Genomic DNA, 22,212 nt, shown 5'->3' on the forward strand with positions numbered 1-22,212 from the left:
GGGTGGAGGGAGATAGAAGGGGTGGAGGGAGAGAGAGAGAAAGGGAGATAGAAGGGGTGGGGGGAAGGGAGAGAGGAAGGGAGATAGAAGGGGTGGGGGGAGAGAGAGAGGAAGGGAGATAGAAGGGGTGGGGGGAGAGAGAGAGGAAGGGAGATAGAAGGGGTGGAGGGAGATAGAAGGGGTGGAGGGAGAGAGAGGAAGGAAGGGAAAAAGTGAGAGGAAGGGAGATAGAAGGGGTGGAGGGAGAGAGAGAGAGGAAGGGAGATAGAAGGGGTGGAGGGAGAGAGAGAGGAAGGGAGATAGAAGGGGTGGAGGGAGAGAGAGAGGAAGGGAGATAGAAGGGGTGGGGGGAAGGGAGAGAGGAAGGGAGATAGAAGGGGTGGGGGGAGAGAGAGAGGAAGGGAGATAGAAGGGGTGGAGGGAGAGAGAGAGAGGAAGGGAGATAGAAGGGGTGGAGGGAGAGAGAGAGGAAGGGAGATAGAAGGGGTGGAGGGAGAGAGAGAGGAAGGGAGATAGAGAGAGGAAGGGAGATAGAAGGGGTGGGGGGAAGGGAGAGAGGAAGGGAGATAGAAGGGGTGGGGGAGAGAGAGAGGAAGGGAGATAGAAGGGGTGGGGGGAGAGAGAGAGGAAGGGAGATAGAAGGGGTGGAGGGAGATAGAAGGGGTGGAGGGAGAGAGAGGAAGGAAGGGAAAAAGTGAGAGGAAGGGAGATAGAAGGGGTGGAGGGAGAGAGAGAGAGGAAGGGAGATAGAAGGGGTGGAGGGAGAGAGAGAGGAAGGGAGATAGAGAGAGGAAGGGAGATAGAAGGGGTGGAGGGAGAGAGAGAGAGAGGAAGGGAGATAGAAGGGGTGGAGGAAGAGAGAGAAAAGGGGTGGAGGGAGAGAGAGAGGAAGGGAGATAGAAGGGGTGGAGGGAGAGAGAGAGGAAGGAAGATAGAAGGGGTGGAGGGAGAGAGAGAGAAAGGGAGATAGAAGGGGTGGAGGTAGAGAGAGAAAGGGCGATAGAAGGGGTGGAGGGAGATAGAAGGGGTGGAGGGAGAGAGAGAGAAAGGGAGATAGAAGGGGTGGGGGGAAGGGAGAGAGGAAGGGAGATAGAAGGGGTGGGGGGAGAGAGAGAGGAAGGGAGATAGAAGGGGTGGGGGGAGAGAGAGAGGAAGGGAGATAGAAGGGGTGGAGGGAGATAGAAGGGGTGGAGGGAGAGAGAGGAAGGAAGGGAAAAAGTGAGAGGAAGGGAGATAGAAGGGGTGGAGGGAGAGAGAGAGAGGAAGGGAGATAGAAGGGGTGGAGGGAGAGAGAGAGGAAGGGAGATAGAAGGGGTGGAGGGAGAGAGAGAGGAAGGGAGATAGAAGGGGTGGGGGGAAGGGAGAGAGGAAGGGAGATAGAAGGGGTGGGGGGAGAGAGAGAGGAAGGGAGATAGAAGGGGTGGAGGGAGAGAGAGAGAGGAAGGGAGATAGAAGGGGTGGAGGGAGAGAGAGAGGAAGGGAGATAGAAGGGGTGGAGGGAGAGAGAGAGGAAGGGAGATAGAGAGAGGAAGGGAGATAGAAGGGGTGGGGGGAAGGGAGAGAGGAAGGGAGATAGAAGGGGTGGGGGGAGAGAGAGAGGAAGGGAGATAGAAGGGGTGGGGGGAGAGAGAGAGGAAGGGAGATAGAAGGGGTGGAGGGAGATAGAAGGGGTGGAGGGAGAGAGAGGAAGGAAGGGAAAAAGTGAGAGGAAGGGAGATAGAAGGGGTGGAGGGAGAGAGAGAGAGGAAGGGAGATAGAAGGGGTGGAGGGAGAGAGAGAGAGAGGAAGGGAGATAGAAGGGGTGGAGGAAGAGAGAGAAAAGGGGTGGAGGGAGAGAGAGAGGAAGGGAGATAGAAGGGGTGGAGGGAGAGAGAGAGGAAGGGAGATAGAAGGGGTGGAGGGAGAGAGAGAGAAAGGGAGATAGAAGGGGTGGAGGTAGAGAGAGAAAGGGCGATAGAAGGGGTGGAGGGAGATAGAAGGGGTGGAGGGAGAGAGAGAGAAAGGGAGATAGAAGGGGTGGGGGGAAGGGAGAGAGGAAGGGAGATAGAAGGGGTGGGGGGAGAGAGAGAGGAAGGGAGATAGAAGGGGTGGGGGGAGAGAGAGAGGAAGGGAGATAGAAGGGGTGGAGGGAGAGAGAGAGGAAGGGAGATAGAAGGGGTGGAGGGAGAGAGAGACAGTAAAAGGAGAGGCAGAGAGTAAAAGAAAAAGTGAGAGGAAGGGAGGGAAATTAAACAGGTGATAAAGGCAGAGAGTAAAAGCAGAAAGCCATCCTCCTAAAGATGAAAGAGGAAGTAGTGATTATGGCTGTTTGGATTACTGGTTCATGTCTGGGATTTCCTCTATACTCAACAATACCTGAGTCCTCCCGCCTGCTTACACCACCGTTTCTTACACTGCCATTCTTCCGCGGAACACACACACACACTCAACGGCAGGTGTGACGGGAAGCAGAATCAGACACTCTGTAGCTCTTCCCCAGTATGATGTTGTAATCACACTCAGACAAATGCAGTACACATACGGTCCAGAAAATGGCAGACCTGGGTTCGAATACTATTCGGAATCATTTCAAATACTTTAGCTAAGCTTAATTGAGCTTGCCTGGCACAATGGAACCAATAGAATAGTCCCAAAATGACAAACCCCACCCATATGGCACTCCAGGCAGGCTATAGTAAACATTCAAAGTATTTGAAAGATTTCAAATACTATTTGAACCGAGGTGTGAAAAATGATGTTACAGTATATGGTTTATATAGCTGCCCCTAAACCACCCTACCACTTAGGAGCAATGCCTGGGCTAGTCAGATAAAGGGAGAGGAAGATTCAGTGGGATAACTAGTGTTTACACTAACAGTATATCAACTTAGCTACTGTAGGTTCCAGTCTGCCTCCGCTTTCTCCAACCTGTTGTTGTCTTGCCAAACAAGGCAATGATATAGTGATGTTGAAAGCAAAACCAGACAGGTACTCAGGCTAACACATTACTGATTTAGAATCGTGTTAAGGTAGGTTGGCACTTGGCAGGGGCAAATTGTACATTTAGTGTAAAAAATAAAATAAATAAACTGGTCCTAAATCAGCCCTCCTACTCTGAGAGGCTTGGTACATCTGTCCCGTGGAGCTGGGTGTATGGTGGAGGGGAGGAGATGGGGGCTGACGGCTTACCAGGATGAAGAGGCCTTCGTTGGCTATCTTTTGATGGTCTGGTATGGTGGAGAACACAGACAGAACCAGACAGCTGAACACCAGCAGGAAACTGTAACACACACACAGAGACAGGTCAACATACACTCTAAACATAGCCAAATGCTTAGACAGACACAAAAATAGACATTAGGCAGACAAGTGTGTATATGGTGAGAGAGGGAGAAACAGACCATGGCTATAAGATAGAATTGGTTTTCTTTTTCATTGTACTCTAGTATAGATTATTAACTTGAGTGTGCGGAACAATGGACACTGGTCACTTCTGTGGGACAATGTCACACATTCATCCAGCCTTGCATTGTGTCCCCAGTAGATGTATTTGATAATTACAATTATGGTGTTGTACTCTGCACAGCATGTCTGGCATGCTGAGTGGACACAGATTCTCACAACACCATTATCCCAGAAACCCTAAACCCACTCCAATTTGTATACCACCCCAACAGATCCACCGATGATACAATCTCTATTGCACTCCACACTGCCCTTTCCCACCTGGACAAAAGGAACACCTATGTGAGAATGCTATTCATTGACAACAGCTCAGCATTCAACACCCTAGTGCCCTCAAAGCTCATCAATAAGCTAAGGACCCTGGGACTAAACACCTCCCTCTGCAACTGGATCCTTGACTTCCTGACGGGCCGCCCTCAGGTGCTTAAGGGTAGGTAACAACACATCCGCCACTCTGATCCTCAACACAGGGGCCCCTCAGGGGTGTGTGCTCAGTCCCCTCCTGTACTCCCTGTTCACTCATGACTGCATGGCCAGGTATGACACCAACACCATCATTACGTTTACAGATGACAACAGTGGTAGGACTGATCACTGACAATGATGAGACAGCCTATAGGGAGGAGGTCAGAGGCCTGGCCGTGTGGTGCCAGGACAACAACCTCTCCCTCAACGTGATCAAGACAAAGGAGATGATTATGGATTACAGGAAAAAGAGGACAGAGCACGCCCCCATTCTCATCGACGGGGCTGCAGTTTAGCAGGTTGAGAGCTTCAAGTTCCTTGGTGTCCACATCACCAACAATCGAACAGGGTCCAAGCACACCAAGATCGTCGTGAAGAGGGCACAACTAAACCTATTCCCCCTCAGGAGACTGAAAATATTTGGCATCGGTCCTCAGATCCTCAAAAGGTTCTACAGCTGCACCATCGAGAGCATCCTGACTGGTTGCATCACTGCCTGGTATGGCAACTGCTCGGCCTCCAACCATAAGGCACTACAGAGGGTAGTGCGATCGGCCCAGTACATCACCCTGGCCAAGCTTCCTGCCATCCAGGACCTCGACACCAGGCGGGGTCAGAGGAAGACCCTAAAAATTGTCAAAGACTCCAGCCACCCTAGTCATAGACTGTTCTCTCGGATACCTCTCATGGCAAGAGGTACTGGAGCGCCAAGTCTAGGTCCAAGAAGCTTCTAAACAGCTCCTACCCCCAAGCCATAAGACTCCTGAACACCTAATCAAATAGCTTCCCAGACAATTACACCGCTGCTACTCTCTGTTGTTATCTATGCTTTGTCACTTTAATAACTCTACCCACATGTACATATTACCTCAATTAACCGGTGCCCCAGCACATTGACTCTGTACCAGTACCCCCCTGTATATAGTCCCATTGTAGTCCCATAGTCCCATTGTTATTTTACTGCTGCTCTTGAATTACTTGTTACTTTTATTTCTTATCGGTTTTTTTTTAACTGCATTGTTAGTTAAGGGCTCATAATAAGCATTTCACTGTAAGGTCTACACCTGTTGTATTCGGTGCATGTGACTAATACATTTTGATTACAATACCAGTACTTTTGAAACGCACAAGGTTCTTTGACAGTTGGAGCAGTGCCGTTAACCCGACTCCATTCCAGGTGATCCCAGTGGAGTTTTTTTCCCCTCTCTCATGTGAATATTCTGGGAGCACAGTACGATTAGCCAGGTGGCAGCTGCTGGGGTAGAGACTAGGCCTCACAGTATGCTGCTGGGGTAGAGGCTAGTTCTCACAGTATGCTGCTGGGGTAGAGGCTAGTTCTCACAGTATGCTGCTGGGGTAGAGGCTAGGTCTCACAGTATGCTGCTGGGGTAGAGCATAGGCCTCACAGTATGCTGCTGGGGTAGAGGCTAGTTCTCACAGTATGCTGCTGGGGTAGAGGCTAGGTCTCACAGTATGCTGCTGGGGTAGAGGCTAGGTCTCACAGTATGCTGCTGGGGTAGAGGCTAGGTCTCACAGTATGCTGCTGGGGTAGAGGCTAGTTCTCACAGTATGCTGCTGGGGTAGAGGCCAGGTTCTCACAGTATGCTACTGGGGTAGAGGCCAGGTTCTCACAGTATGCTGCTGGGGTAGAGGCCAGGTTCTCACAGTATGCTGCTGGGGTAGAGGCTAGGTCTCACAGTATGCTGCTGGGGTAGAGGCCAGGTCTCACAGTATGCTGCTGGGGTAGAGACCAGGTCTCACAGTATGCTGCTGGGGTAGAGGCCAGTTCTCACAGTATGCGGCTGGGGTAGAGGCCAGTTCTCACAGTATGCTGCGGGGGTAGAGGCTGGGCCTCACAGTATGCTGCTGGGGTAGAGGCTGGGTCTCACAGTATGCTGCTGGGGTAGAGGATAGGTCTCACACACATTCTCTCTAATCTCTGGTGACAGCTAACGAAGGCCATGACCAGTAATACCCTCTATTACGACAACAACAATCTAACCTAAGATAAACGACTGTATGAATGGAGCAATCACACTGTGGATATGGATGGGTCATCACTGAAGGAATGACAATCACACTGTGGATATGGATGGGTCATCACTGAAGGAATGACAATCACACTGTGGATATGGATGGGTCATCACTGAAGGAATGACAATCACACTGGTTAGTGTTTAACGGAGTGTGTGGCAAAGCCATAATTGTGATTATATTTGGTCTGTTGGACAACAAGGGTGATGGTAACACTATAATGAATGACAAAGTGACTTTATAATGTTGTTCAACTCTGGTGAGTAACATGTCCACTGTATTCACATGTGGCAAATAACCCTGAAACTTGACCAAACAAAAAATGTAAAAAATTAACAATAAAGAACAAGAGTAATAACACACAGAGTGGACAGAGAACTGTTCTTATCCACTATCTCCATCTCTCTATCACACACTACAAGAGTCTACTACAGTCCATCCATCCTCATTCCCTTCTCTTTACAGTAAACAGGGGTGAAAGGACACAGGGGGAGAATCATTTCCTTCCAGACTCTCACACACACACACAACCACAGATGATCATTGTAAATGAAGGAAGGAAGAGGATGACTGATTGGTGTGGGTGACCAGGGATAGAATCGCAGAGGATCTGACAACAACCCAATGTCAGAGTCAGACACACTGTAGTAGCTACAACAGGACTGGAACCCACCCATTGGGACAACAGGAAGAAAGGAACACAAGACACATATGTCGTAGAGATGTGACAGTTCAGACAGCAGTTGGGAGGAATATGTCAACCAGGGAGAGAATACACCAGAAGCCGTATGTATATCATGCATCTCAGAGGAGTGCTGATCTAGGATCTGCAACTTTCCCCGTCCTTGTAATCTTACTCATTGTGATCTAAAAGGCTAAACTGATCTTAGGTTATATTGTTTTAATAGAGGAGTGTCCACATCCACCCCGGGGTTAATTTGTTCTAGAGGAGTGTCCACATCCACCCCGGGGTTAATTTGTTCTAGAGGAGTGTCCACATCCACCCCGGGGTTAATTTGTTCTAGAGGATTGTCCACGTCCACCCCCAGGTCATATTGTTTGAGGATTGTCCACCCCAGGGTAAAATTTTAATAGACGATAGTCCACGTCCACCCCTGGGTTAATTTGTTCTAGAGGAGTGTCCACGTCCACCCCTAGGGTTAATTTGTTCTAGAGGACTGTCCACGTCCACCACTGGGTTAATCTGTTCTAGAGTGTGTGTCTGTGTGTGTGTGTGTGTGTGTGTGTGCGCCTCGCCTGATCAAACAAATGTGAATAGATGAATAGGACGTAATTCAAAAGATAACTTCTTGTGGAGATGATCCGGTGGGTGCAAAGCCTTATACCACATGTTATTCTAGCGCGTCAAACCACAAGCCACGCCTGGCCCATGTCGAGCTAGCAGCCACCCGTGCTGGCCTGGCCCATGTCGAGCTAGCAGCCACCTGTGCTGGCCTGGCCCATGTCGAGCTAGCAGCCACCCGTGCTGGCCTGGCCCATGTCGAGCTAGCAGACACCCGTGCTGGCCTGGCCCATGTCGAGCTAGCAGCCACCCGTGCTGGCCTGGCCCATGTCGAGCTAGCAGCCACCCGTGCTGGCCTGGCCCATGTCGAGCAGCAGCCACTACTGTGCCGCTTAGGCATAACACGCATCCAATAAAAATTACTACCTCATATTACTCTCTGGCCACCGCTTCCTTCAATTGTCATGAATTAACACACAAATCAAAATGGAAAGAATACATTTGCTTAATCTTTAGGACCTCCTAAAAAAAGGAAGAAAAGGTATTTAAAAAGGAAGGAACTAGCTCAACTTACATTTTCCACTGCAAAATGTTTTGCTATGGTGTGCCATAATGACTACGACACCAGTCTGCAGGGGTCATACTATAATAGTTAAATTAAACAGGTCTGAGAACTGGACACCAGGGCCCGCTTTCCCAAAACTATCTTAAGACTAAGTTCATCTTTAGAACCCTCTTAAAGAGCCTTTTGAAAGACGCACTACGCAGAAATCGCACCGTCATTTCCTGATTGCTCATATTCTAATAGTTTGCCTAATTTCAGTTTGTGACAAAACAAGCGAGTATAATGTATAGAATCATTGTACCATCTAAACTGCTGTGAAATATAGTTTTTACAACCAAAAATATTGTATTTTCAGCTGTTTGAAGCTGGTGTACAAATCGAAAAGATTAAAAAAATATATATATATATATATATATATATATATATATATATAACTTAAGGGGAAGCATAGAAATCGCGAACAGAGAACAGATCGATTACTTCCTAGGCTTGCTTTCAATAGAACGATCGATCTAACACACATTTCTATGTGCATTTTGTCAGGTTCCCGACAAAGTTACATATTGCAGCTTTAAATTTCCAAACCCTTTCCCAAAACCGTCTTTATTGACGTTGCATTTGAAATCACCTCAGACCACTAGTAGAACAGCTAAGTGCGTCGTTAGACTACAGTTTGACCTCCAGCATCACTTTACTCGCAGAAAAACTCAGCTAAACATACAATGAAGATGTTCATCTGTCTCTGTGACCGCAGAAATCATCAAAGTTCAATATAAATAACATAACTTTACAATGTTATAACAATCTAGCTATTATATAATTTGGTTAAATATTGACATCACATTCATGTATGTCGATAGACCTACCTAGTATTAAGCCATTATGCGGCGCTTCAATATTTGTATATACACTGCTCAAAAAAAATAAAGGGAACACTTAACACAATGTCAATCACACTTCTGTAAAATCAAACTGTCCACTTAGGAAGCAACACTGATTGACAATAAATTTCACATGCTGTTGTGCAACTGGAATAGACAACAGGTGGAAATTATAGGCAATTAGCAAGACACCCCCAATAAAGGAATGGTTGTGCAGGTGGTGACCACAGACCACTTCTCAGTTCCTATGCTTCCTGGCTGATGTTTTGGTCACTTTTGAATGCTGGCGGTGCTTTCACTCTAGTGGTAGCATGAGACAGAGTCTACAACCCACACAAGTGGCTCAGGTAGTGCAGCTCATCCAGGATGGCACATCAATGCGAGCTGTGGCAAGGTTTGCTGTGTCTGTCAGCGTAGTGTCCAGAGCATGGAGGTGCTACCAGGAGACAGGCCAGTACATCAGGAGACGTGGAGGAGGCCGTAGGAGGGCAACAACCCAGCAGCAGGACCGCTACCTCCGCCTTTGTGCAAGGAGGAGCAGGAGGAGCACTGCCAGAGCCCGGCAAAATGACTTCCAGCAGGCCACAAATGTGCATGTGTCTGCTCAAACGGTCAGAAACAGACTCCATGAGGGTGGTATGAGGGCCCGACGTCCACAGGTGGGGGTTGTGCTTACAGCCCAACACCGTGCAGGACGTTTGGCATTTGCCAGAGAACACCAAGATTGGCAAATTCGCCACTGGCGCCCTGTGCTCTTCACAGATGAAAGCAGGTTCACACTGAGCACGTGACAGACGTGACAGAGTCTGGAGACGCCGTGGAGAACGTTCTGCTGCCTGCAACATCCTCCAGCATGACCGGTTTGGAGGTGGGTCAGTCATGGTTTGTCATCATATCCTATTTTTAGGTCACGTTCACGTTCTATAGCGGACGAGGGAACAAGCGACTGACTTTGGCTTTATTCATTCATGCTCACAGTTTACACAAACTGAAAAAAATATCAAACATTACATGCAAAATAGCAGGAGAAAACACAAATAATACTTAACACATGGTAAACATAATACAAATACATAATAGGATACAGAAAATGTATTCTCTCTAAGGGAGCACTGTATTGTGTACAAAAAAAGAAAGAAAAGATTGACCAGCCATTACTAATTTAGCTCTTCAGCCTAAATTCTTGAATCATTTCACCACGGGAAAGCTCCTGTAACACAGTCGAGTTTCCCCTTTGTAACGAGAGCACTGCGTGGTGTTTTGGGAAACGGGTGTGACATCTTTTAGGACATTATTTTTTAGGATGAATCCTTAAAAAACACGTTTTAGCCCGAGTTACATTGCTATCAGGAAACCTGGCTCAGGTCTGAAAGACAACACCCCCTTTGAACATTAGCAATTAACTGGAAACATTTGGGCAAAAATCCACCAAAATCTGCTTAGTTGTTCGTTGCCTCAAAATCCTGGAGGTCAGAAAAATGATAACGGCAAAAGCGTATGATATATAGCCCATGCATTGTCCATGTGCGAGAGGTCGCATTTCAACATTTCAGCTGAGGGAACAGTTTTAGCCACAACACCCCCCACCCCTCTCCAGCTCCCTTCAGAGAAATGTCAATTAAGGAGGCGCATCAGTAGAAAAACCACCAAATCAGCAGTCTCTTGTTTCTGAGGAGGTCGAATGGAGTATAATCTGCTGTATAGCTCCTCCCGAGTGGTTTTCGGTTTCCATATAAACAAACTGATATCAGACTAAACTATGTCAAAAACACTGTCTTGCAAGGTAATGAGAGTCACAATTAAAATTGAGAGAAATGCTACTGTATTGATGACATTATGAGAAGAAACTTTGTTTAAAAACGTACCAGTAAGCACTTAATATCATTTTTTGCATAGGCCCTTATGGATTGATTGATTGATGATTGATGATTGATTGATGCAGGGAATTGGAAATTGACAAAAGCCAAAACAGATCAGTGAAAAAGTATTACCAGACTGGTCATGACAGGTAAAAGCATTTGGTCAGAAGCAATACCACCTTCTGGCCTTCTCTGGGAAGATCTCAATTGCATACTCCTTACATCCGCTCTCCTCATCTCCTTATCAAAACCTATTGTCTCTGTGTGTGTGTGTGTGTGTGTGTGTGTGTGTGCGCGCACGCACGCACGCACGCACGCACGCGTATCGCTCTGTGTGCGAGCGCACGCCTCTCGCTCTGTGTGCGTGCGTCTCGCTCAGAGAGGCATGCGCGCACACACAGAGAGGCATGCGCGCACACACAGAGAGGCATGCGCGCACACACAGAGAGGCATGCGCGCACACACAGAGAGGCATGCGCGCACACACAGAGAGGCATGCGCGCACACACAGAGGCGCGCACACACAGAGAGGCGCACGTGTGCACACAAAGAGAGACGCGCACACACAGAGAGGCGCTCTCTCTCTCCTATCCCAGCTGTTGTACTTTCTGAACAGATACAATTTGGGCCTGCTCTGCGGGTCCCTGCCTTCTCCCTTCCACCCGTAAAGACCTACGGCCTGCTGTGACCCTCTGCCAACGAACCTGGGGGTGAGGAGACATCCTGAACCGCAGGATTTTTTTCTCCATCTGACACCCCACTACAAAAGCAAACCCAGCCAACCAATGTAGCCAGTCTGGGAGAGGGTATATTTGTAGCATGAGTGAGAACAGGACACAAACCAAACCATCCTAAATGGGATGACAAGCCACAGATACACTATGGGATAAATGCCTGGTAGAATATACATTAGCCAGTTGCATGCATGCATGCACACACACACACACACACAATATCTATTTACCATATGATCTGAAAACAAAACAATGGGAATCTTGCCTTTCAGCTACACCTCAACTCTAGGTTGGTTTGACCACTGTTTCCTACTACAGACAGAAGAAAAAAAACAGGAGACTTCTCCAGCAGCCTTTGGCTCTCTGCAAGGAAACATGTCTTCAAATCCAACAGTGTTGTGTCTTGTGTATATTTGAAGTTTCTTTGAAATTCAAGCTAGTTGTAAACAGACACTACCTCTCTGTCCAGCTACACAAAAACACAGCCTGGTCCAAATAAACAGCCAGAATAGGCCTCTTTCATTTTGAGCAACAGTAGGAAACATAGGAGTCTACGTCCCAAATTGCACCTTATTCCCTTTATAGTGCACTACTGTTGACCGGGTCCCATAAGGCTCTGATCAAAAGTAGTGCACTATATAGGGAATAGAGAGACATTTTTGGTGAAGCATTCTGAGCTACATTACTTTTCAGGGAAGTAGGCTTTTAATGGAAGTTAGGTTGGGCCTCTTGTTTGTAAGTGCCTTGACCTACTATAAATGTTTTCCTGAATGCATACTGAAAGTGCAATAGAAAAAAGACACTTTACTTGAATCCTGAGGTCTTTATTAGTATAGGAATGAAAAAACAAAACAGGCACAATGGATATTTTTAACCATCTGTCACCATGCCATCAGTGTTTATTTATTTATTCATTCAATTAAAACAACCGCTTGTCCCCACCCGACCTCAGATGCCGGCATAGTGAAGCCCCCGCCCCAAAGAGACTTTCCAAGGGCGGGAAAGCCCAGCCCGATGCCCGGTCAGGCATGGTTGTGAGCGCACCCACAACCACCAGGACCAGCACACATACCGCTCACAGCGTGAAACCAAAATCAAAAACATACAATAATCACATCCCCACCAACTGGGGTCCATTTCAGGGGATCTCTTTACATGACTGGTTTTTGATATTCTAGAGAATACAGACCATGTCCAATGTATATTTGGAGTTTTGTGGATATTCACCAAATCCTGACATTCTGAATCCATGTGTATTTTAGACACACACTACCGTTCAAAAAAGTCTGGGGTCATTTAGAAATGTACTTGTTTTTGAAAGAAAAGCACATTTTTTGGTCCATTAAAATAACATCAAATTGATCAGAAATACAGTGAAGACATAGTTAATGTTGTAAATGACTATAGTAGCTGGAAACGGCTGATTTGTTATGGAATATCTACATAGGTGTACAGAGGACCATTATCAGCAACCATCACGTCTGTGTTCCAATGGCACGTTGTGTTAGCTAATCCAAGTTAATCATTTTAAAAAGGCTAATTGATCATTAGAAAACCCTTTTGCAATTATGTTAGCACAGCTGAAAAATGTTGTTCTGATTAAAGAAGCAATAAAACTGGCCTTCTTTAGACTAGTTGAGTGTCTGGAGCATCAGTATTTGTGAGTTCGATGACAGGCTCAAAATGGACAGAAACAAATAACTTTCTTCTGAAACTCGTCAGTCTATTCTTGTTCTGAGAAATGAAGGCTATTCCATGCGAGAAATTACCAATAAACTGAAGACCTCGTACAACGCGGTGTACTACTCCCTTCACAGAACAGTGCAAACTGGCTCTAACCAGAATAGAAAGAGTGGGAGGCCCCGGTGCACAACTGCGCAAGAGGACAAGTACATTAGAGTGTCTAGTTTGAGAAACAGATGCCTACAAGTCCTCAACTGGCAGCTTCATTAAATAGTACCTGTAAAACACCAGTCTCAATGTCAACAGTGAAGAGGCGACTCTGGGATGCTGGCCTTCTAGGCAGAGTTGCAAAGAAAAGCCATATCTCAGAAGATTAACACAGACACTGGACAGAGGAAGATTGGAAAAAAAGTTATGGACAGACAAATAAGTTTGAGGTGTTCGGATCACAAAGAAGAACATTCGTGAAACACAGAAAAAATAAAAAGATACTGGAGGAGTGCTTGACGCCATTTGTCAAGCATGGTGGAAACAATGTGATGGTCTGGGGGTGCTTTGGTGGTGGTAAAGTGGGAGATTTGTACAGGGTAAAAGGGATCTTGAAGGAAGGCTATCACTCCGTTTTGCAATGCCATGCCCTGTGGACAGCTCTTAATTGGAGCCAATTTCCTCCTACAACAGGACAATCACCCAAAGCACAGCTCCAAACTATGCAAGAACTATTCAGGGAAGAAGCAGTCAGTTGGTATTCTGTCTATAATGGAGTGGCCTGCACAGTCACTGGATGTAAACCCTATTGAGCTGTTCTGGGAGCAGCTTGACCGTATGGTACGTAAGAAGTGCCCTTCAAGCCAATCCTACTTGTGTGAGGTGCTTCAGGAACCATGGGGTGAAATCTCTTCAGATTACCTCAACAAACTGACAACTAGAATGCCAAAGGTCTGCAAGGCTGTAATTTCTGCAAATGGAAAATATGTACAAAAGCAAAGTTTGAAGGACAATTATTGTTTCAATTAAAAATTATTATTTATAACCTTGTCAACGTCTTGACTATATTTCCTATTCATTTTGCAACTCATTTGATGTGTGTTTCATGGAAAACAAGGACATTGCTAAGTGACTCCAAACTTTTGAATGGTAGTGTATATGATGTTGGGATTACTCTGAATATCACACATGGACATTTCCTATGGTTGGATATGGACTCATTCAATATCCTGAGATATGGGACATCCTATTTTCTCTCTTCATGTTGACAAATACCGACTGTATACATCACATATCTGGGTTCTCAGCATATTCAAGATACGAAGCTATATTGATTTCAGATGTTTCTCTTGGCTGAGGTCCATATCCGGATCTTGATATGTTTTTTGATCTATGTATAGTCCCTCCACCCCTACAGTACATGTACAAATGACCTCGACTAACCTGTACCCCCGCACATTGACTCAGTACCGGTACTCCCTGTATATACCTCCTTATTGTGTTAATTTTGATTATTTTTTACCTTTAGTTTATTTGGTAAATATTTTCGTAACTCTTTCTTGAACTGCACTGTTGGTTAAAGGCTTGTAAGTAAGCATTTCACGTTAAGGTTTACACATTGTATTTGGCACGTGACAAATAAAGTTTGATTTGATATGCTGTCAATCAGGATGATTTCTGATGCATTTCTGAGTTCAACACATGCTCAATTGACAAATATGAAATACATATTTTTTCTTTCATGCACAAAGAAAGCATTTATGGATTGCCTCCGGATATCATACACATAAGGCCGGATATTGACTTATTAGATATCCTGAGATAGGCCTATGTGGACATCTTATTTTCTGTATACGATAACAAATAGTAGGCCTACATGGTATGTTTTCTCAGCACATACAAGGCATATGCTCTTGACTGAGGTCCATATCAAGATCTTGATATGCTAAATAAGAAACATTTTTGAAGCTTATTTGAGTGGAGGACATGCTCAATAAATTTGATGAATATTAAATCCTTATCATTTTTTCAAACACTAGCTATAATTGTTGACTAGGTATCCACTTTCCCTTTGTTTTCCCTCTGGATAAAGGTCCACACAAACCGCAAGCTAAAAGCACTAACTGGTAGCCTAGCAACAAGAATCACATTTTCTTTTTGTCATTTTTTAGTTTGGGTATCACAAATTAGTGTGTAAATGGGTGTGTGGTCGAACTGACAACTGGTGAAACAAGGAAGTGAGATGTTTGTCAGAAAATATCTCAAAAGTAGTTCATGCTAAAGTAAGTAGGTCATTTGAGAGGCTTTATTTATTAAAAATATATAAAATATATATAATTTGGCCAGCAGCAGTAAGTAGAGCTAGCTAGCTAGGCTTGATAGGGGGGGGGGGGGGGGGAAGCTAACTGGGAGCCTTGCTAGCTGACAAATAACGAAAACAAATTACCGCCATCAAGGTGACAGTTAATATTTTTAAAACGTAGGCATATTTTGTATTATTGGTTAATATAAGCTAGCTAGATACTGATAACTTAGCTATCTATCAAAGTAGCAATTTGGCTAGCTAAGGTTAGCTACCTTGTTCCAGTTTGTTTTCTCGTCATGAATGAAGCAAGTAGCTACCTTGTGGTAGGGTTACGTGAAATGACAATATTTTCTTGCAATATCGACAATTTTGATTCATGATTTATGCATTGACAGTTTGGATTGGATCACAGACCAGCAATACTCACCGCTGACGACCCAATCTACATTCCTCGTCCATAACAAACAGGGCAGGCAGGAGTATTGAGGGTGTGCAACTTTTATTTTCTGTTAAACAAATCAAATACATTTTTAGCAACGATTGACCGGTTTGCATCTTTACAGAAAACGTGATTGGAGCTCTGGGATTTTCTATGCTGCATTTGTTTTTAAACAGTAATAGCCGAGATGTGCTTTCGAAACAGCAACTTGGATCAGGTGTGTGTATTGAATGTATCTCACCCCAGATATTTTCTGAAATCCAGATTGGATGCATGTAGAAACTGTCCCATTACAGAGAATATCCTAGCTCCGTATATGAAATTAAGGACATGCGTATCTGGAGCATGTCAAGTCCTTATATCTAACGGAAGTGTAAAGATATTCTCTGATATTGACCATTTTCACCCAGTGATCCTCACCCCTGATTGGAGGACCTCAAACATTTATACTGTGCATGTGTGTATGTATTTATTCATACACTCATTAATTCCAACCTTCAAACAGCCACAGACCAACCCATCTTTCATCATTCTACCATTTCCTCTTGCAATACATCCCTCCATTCTACCATTGTGTCTCACTAGGGACTTGAACCTCCCAATCTGCAACATTAATGCAGAAATTGCCCCAAAAATACACATTTTATCCAAGAGCACAATTATATTTCCTATCGACTGACTGTTGTCCTTCAAATCCTGCAACAATACGGTTTGCACGTCCAACCGCACCCTGATATGACATAACCATTCCTGGACCTGACTCCAAAAACAAGCCACCAACAGTACCAAAATAAATGCTCTATTGATTCGGTTTCCGCGTGGCAGAGTCTGCGCAGGGCTGACTGTTCAATACCCCAAATACTGAGCATTCTTTTTGTAGAGAGAATTTTATATAATAGCTTAAATTTAAAGAATAGACTGATGCATCAATTGTTGTTTTGTATATCTGTTCATAACCCCGATGCCATGGTATTGGGACATCAAATCTGTTACCGACTATCTTGAATTTTATGTGGCATAGTTGTCAACCCTCTTGACCGTAAGTGAAACATACATTTGACTATTTATATTGATAATTTTAAGACATTTTAATTGGTGGCAGACAAACTAATTCCTTTTTAGTAATTGCCTATTCCATTTTTGTGGCAGAGCTGCGATGAGTTGGTTATAAGTTTGTATTGAGCATACATCTCCATGCACCTTGATTAATTGCTTATGTGAGAATTTTACTGCTGTTTACAAAGTCATTCATAAACATGATACCTTCCTTATACATTCAAAAACATTGGTTTATCCACTATCAGTACATTGGAGTTTAGCAATATTATTTACTGTGTGATATGTTCTGCCTCTTCTGGAGAGTAAAACTGGAATTGTAGCCAACAGTGCATGGTTCCATTTAAAAAGCAGGATACTTTAAACAGGGTTCTATTGTCAAGCCACCAGAAAATAATGGTTTCAATCTGTATAAACAGCAAAGATACCCCTTTTAAATGTCAGATGTGCCTCTCTTAGTAACCTACCGGAACCAGTTTGGATTTAGAAACAGTTTTGGTATAATAAACTTGAATACAGTGGTGTAATGCCTTGATATTGAATAGTTTTAGCACTTCAAACTCATTCATTATATAAATATACCAGTTTAACGTTATCTGGTTTGCCATTCCAAATAAAATATGTAAACTGCGGTATCACTACAGTATTAATGAGAGTTTCAAGAGTAAGTTTTCTATAGAAATGGATTGTTGCAAGATCATTCAACTTTTTCGGAATGTGTACGCCAACCACATCAACTGCACATTTAAGTCGGGAGACCACATATCAATTTAAAGTGTCTTTTAGAGACCCAATCCGTAATATAGTACAATTATCATAGTTGGATAAACTGGAGAAATTATCCAGGTCCTCAATAAGACCCTTCAGGGTTGAACATTGTGGACTCAAGAGAGAACTTGAATCATCGTCTCTAACGCATTCATTTCTAACCCTTTAATTTTATGATTGGATCGGATTTTTATAGTTAACAATTTATAACAAACAAGTATGGTGATAGAGGGCAACCTTGTTTTACACCTCTTGACAATTCAGAGAAATAACCATTGATAATTTTACATAAAGGAGTATTGTACATTACTTTTAACCATTTTATGAGAGATTCACCAAAATTGAAATAATAATACTTTTTTAATTATAGCTTTACTTTATCTGCTATAAAGATTGCCTGGTTTCCCTGCATTCTCATAGGTTTTCAATTATTTCTAATAATTGTCTAATGTTATCGTCAATTAATTTTTGCATTCAATATTGCAAGGGTGACATTTTGTGTGTGAGACAGTTTACCATTTATATATGAATAATAAAAAAAAACATTCAAGTAGTGGATCTTTCAGTAATTCATCAAATATATATATTTTTACCTTTATTTAACTAGGCAAGTCAGTTAAGAACAAATTCTTATTTTCAATGACGGCCTAGGAACAGTGGGTTAACTGCCATGTTCAGTGGCAGAAGGACAGATTTTTGCCTCGTCAGTTCGGGGATTTGATCTTGCAACTGCTCGGTTACAAGTCCAACACTCTAACCACTAGGCTACCTCCCGCCAGGTAGATCTCTATTGGAATACCGTCAAGGCCAGGGGTTTTCCCGAGTATGAAAGGAGTCAATTGTCAACCGTAGTTTGGGTCTGCGCAATTTATCCTTCACAAAAATGTGTGTTGCAGATAGTTTAACTTTAAAGTTGGAGGAACTTGAAAGGACATTTTTTTTTAATACATTTTGCTTCTTCATTCAAAATATCCTTGTGAGAAAATTATTTCTCCATCATTTAACTATTTTCTGTAGGTTCTATGTTGAAGGTGTGTGGCACCAGCTCTGATCGACGGGGCTCTGAATGAAGGCTTTCAGGCATTGACAGTCTCCGTCCAATTTACCCCGTTTAAAAAAAAAAATGAAACCAGATCTTTCCTGAATAAGTTCCTAAAACTACTTTTGTTTTGCATCTAAACTATTAGAGGCAGATCAGTTTAACCATCCGTGTTGGAGCTGGGGTGGGCTGTTCTCTGCAGGCAGATCAGTTTAACCAGTCATGTTGGACCTACATGGGTCGGCAGCTCTGTGCAGGCAGATCAGTTTAACCAGGCATGTTGGAGCTGGGTTGGGAAGCTCTGTGCAGGCAGATCAGTTTAACCAGGTGTGTTGTAGCTGGGGTAAGAAGCTCTGTACAGGCATATCAGTTTAACCAGGTGTGTTGTAACTTGGGTAGGAAGCTCAGGTGTATAAAATTGAGCACATAGCCATGCAATCTATATAGACAAACATTAGCAGCAGAATGGCCTTACTGAAGAGCTCAGTGGCTTTCAACGTGGCACCGCCATAGGATGCCAATTTCCAACAAGTCAGTTAGTGAAATTTCTTCCCTGCTAGAGCTGCCCCGGTCAACTGTAAGTTCTGTTATTGTGAAGTGGAAATGTCTAGGAGCAACAACAGCTCAGCGAAGTGATCGGTCACACAAGCTCACAGAACGGGACAGCAGAGTGCTGAAGTGCGTAGCGCACTGTCCTTGGTTTCAACACTCACTACCGAGTTCCTAACTGCCTCTGGAAGCAACTTCAGCACAATACCTAAATCGGGAGCTTTATGAAATTGGTTTCCATGGCCGAGCAGCTGCACAAGATCACAATACGCAATGACAAGTGTCGGCTAGTGCAGTGTAAAGCTCACCGCCATTGGACTCTGGAGCAGTAGAAAGGCGGTCTCTGGAGTAAACTTCCAACTTCAACTGTACTAACAGTATTAACAGTATTAACAGTTTAAAATGTAAATACCTTATTTAGATATGTAGTCAGACCATTTGCTATGAGATTCGAAATTGAGCTCAGGTGCATCCTGTTTCCATTTATCATCCTTCAGATGTTTCTACAACTTGAATGCAGTCCACCTTTGGTAAATTCAATTGATTGGACATGATTCTGAAAGGCACACACCTGTCTATATAAAAGGTCCCAACAGTGCATGAGGGAAAACCAATCCATGAAGTCAAAGCAATTGTCTGTAGAGCTCCGAGACAGCATTGAGTTAAGGCACAGATCTGGGGAAGGGTACCAAAACATTTCTGCAGCATTGAATGTCCAAGAACACAGTGGCCTCCATCATTCTTAAATGGAAGTTTGGAACCACCAAGACTCTTCCTAGAGCTGGCTGCCCGGACAAACTGAGCTATCAGGGGGAGAAGGGCCTTGGTCAGGGAGAGGACCAAGAACCCGATGGTCACTCTGACAGAGCTCCAGAGTTCCTCTGTGGGGATGGGAGAACCTCCCAGAAAGGCAACCATTTCTGTAGCACTCCACCAAATCAGGGCTTTGTGGTAGAGTGGCCAGACGGAAGCCACTACTCAGTAAAAGGCACATGACAGCCTGCTTGGAGTTTGCCAAAAGGCACCTAAAGACCCTCAGACTATGAGAAACAAGATTGCCTGGTCTGATGAAACCAAGATTGAACTCTTTGTTTTTCAGCAGCAGGGATTGGGAGACTAGTCAGGATTGAGGGAAAGATGAATGGAGCCAAGTAGAGATCTTTGTTGAAAATCTGCTCCAGAGCACTCAGGACCACAGACTGGGGCGAAGGTTCACCTTCCAACAGGACAATGACCCTAAGCACACAGCCAAGACAATGCAGGAGTAGTTTCGGGGCAAGTCTCTGAATTTCCTTCAGTGGCCCAGCCAGAGCCTGGACTTTAACCCTGATCGAACATCTCTGGAGAAAACTGAAAATTGCTGTGCAGCAACGCTCCCCATCCAACCTGGTAGAGCATGAGAAAAACCGATGCTGTAATCGCTGCCAAAGGTGCTTCAACAAAGCACTGAGTAAAGGGTCTGAATACTTCTGTAATCATTTTTTTAAAAATAAATTAGCAAACATTTCTAAAAACCTGTTTTTGCTTTGTCATTATTTTTTAGAATAGGGATGTAACGTAACAAAATGTGGAAAAGGGTCTGAATACTTTCTGAAAGCCCTGCATGTCCATGAAGGCAAGGGGGAGTGACTAGGCATCCGGATAGATAAGAGTAAAAAGAAGATTGAAAAAATTATTGATTAGCAACATCATATTGCGTGTAAAAGTGTGGTGCGTGTGTATGTGTTGCGTCAGTATGCGTGTGTTTTGTCTGAGAGTGTCAATGTAGTGTGTATACACTGAGTGTACAAAACAGGAGAACCTGCTCTTTCCATGAAATAGCTTTCACTTTGATTCACCTGGTCAGTCTATGATCCCTTAGTGATGTCACTTGTTAAATCCACTTCAAGCAGTGTAGATCAAGGGGAGGAGACCAGTTAAAGAAGGACTTTTAAGCCTTGAGACAATTGAAACATGGATTGTGTATGTGTGCTATTCAGAGGGTGAATGGGCTAGTTAAAATATTAAAGTGCCTTTGAACGGGGTATGGTAGGTGCCAGGTGCACTGGTTAGTGTGTGTCAAGACCTGCAACATTGCTGGGTTTTTCATGCTCAACGTGTGTATCAAGAATGGTCCACCACCCAAAGGACATTGAGCCAACTTGACAAAACTGTGGGAAGCATTGGAGTCAACATGTGGAATGCTTTGTAGAGTCCATGCCCAAACGAATTGAGGCTGTTCTGAGGGCAAAACTCAATATTAGGAAGGCGTTCTTAATGTTTTCTTACACTCAGTGTATATAGTCTTGTGAGTGTGCATAGAGTTAGGGTCAGTGCAGATAGTCCAGGTAACCATTAATTAATTATTTAGCAGTCTTATGGCTTGGAGGTAGAAGTGGTCTTGGAGCCTGTTTTTCCAAGCCGAAGCTCTGGTACCATTTGCGAGATGGTAGCCGAGTGAACAGTCTATGGCTTGGGCCATTTTTTTGGCCATCCTCTGACACCGCCTGACAGAGGTCCTGGATGACAGGGAGTTCAGCTCCAGTGATGTAGTCGGCTGTCCGCACCACCAACTGTAGCGCTTTGTGGTCAAGGGTGGTGCATTTCAGTGTGGCAGAAGTTTTGTTGCCTACCCTCACCACCTGGGGCTGTCCCATCAGGAAGTCCGAAATCCAGGATCCAATTAGAGGGAGGTGTTCAGTCCCATGGCCCCCAGCTTGGTGATGAGCTTGGAGGGCACTATGACGCTGAGCTGTAGTTTATGAAGAGCATTCTCACAGTTATTTCCCATCTTGTACAGGTGGGAGAGTGCATTGTTAAGTGCAATTGCGATTGTGTCATCTGTGGATCTGTTGGGGCGGTATGTGAATTGGAGTGTGTCCAGGGTGTTGATGTAGGGTCATGACCAACCAGCCTTTCAAAGTACATCATAATTACAGATGGGAATGCTACAGGGAAATGGTCATTTCGGCTGGGTACCTTGAAGTTCCTTGGGAACAGGGCCATGGTATGCGCTTGCTTTGAGAACACACCCTGGTATTCCATCTGGCCCGGCAGCCTTGCAAGTGTTAACCTGTTACAAAAGTTTCTCACATCGGCCACAGAAAGAGAGAGATCACACATTCATCTGGAACAACAGGGGCTTTTACGCAAGACTCAATGTGGTATTCCTCAAAGCGAG

The 22,212-nt window shown here is 44.5% G+C and overlaps 1 protein-coding gene across 2 annotated transcripts in view; it reads right to left on the reverse strand.

The window, feature by feature from the left end:
- LOC110487991 (potassium voltage-gated channel subfamily KQT member 4) overlaps positions 1-22,212 on the reverse strand; it is a 112,462-nt gene that overhangs the window by 36,594 nt on the left and 53,656 nt on the right. For both annotated transcript variants that reach the window (XM_036971525.2, XM_021559927.3), the window contains exon 2: positions 3,169-3,259. In XM_036971525.2, coding sequence (XP_036827420.2) covers positions 3,169-3,259 — 91 coding nt within the window. The remainder of the gene's footprint in view (positions 1-3,168; positions 3,260-22,212) is intronic.

This window comes from Oncorhynchus mykiss, chromosome 30, assembly GCF_057628025.1.
Source record: "Oncorhynchus mykiss isolate SJ-2025 chromosome 30, ASM5762802v1, whole genome shotgun sequence".
Classification (NCBI taxonomy): Eukaryota; Metazoa; Chordata; class Actinopteri; order Salmoniformes; family Salmonidae; genus Oncorhynchus; species Oncorhynchus mykiss.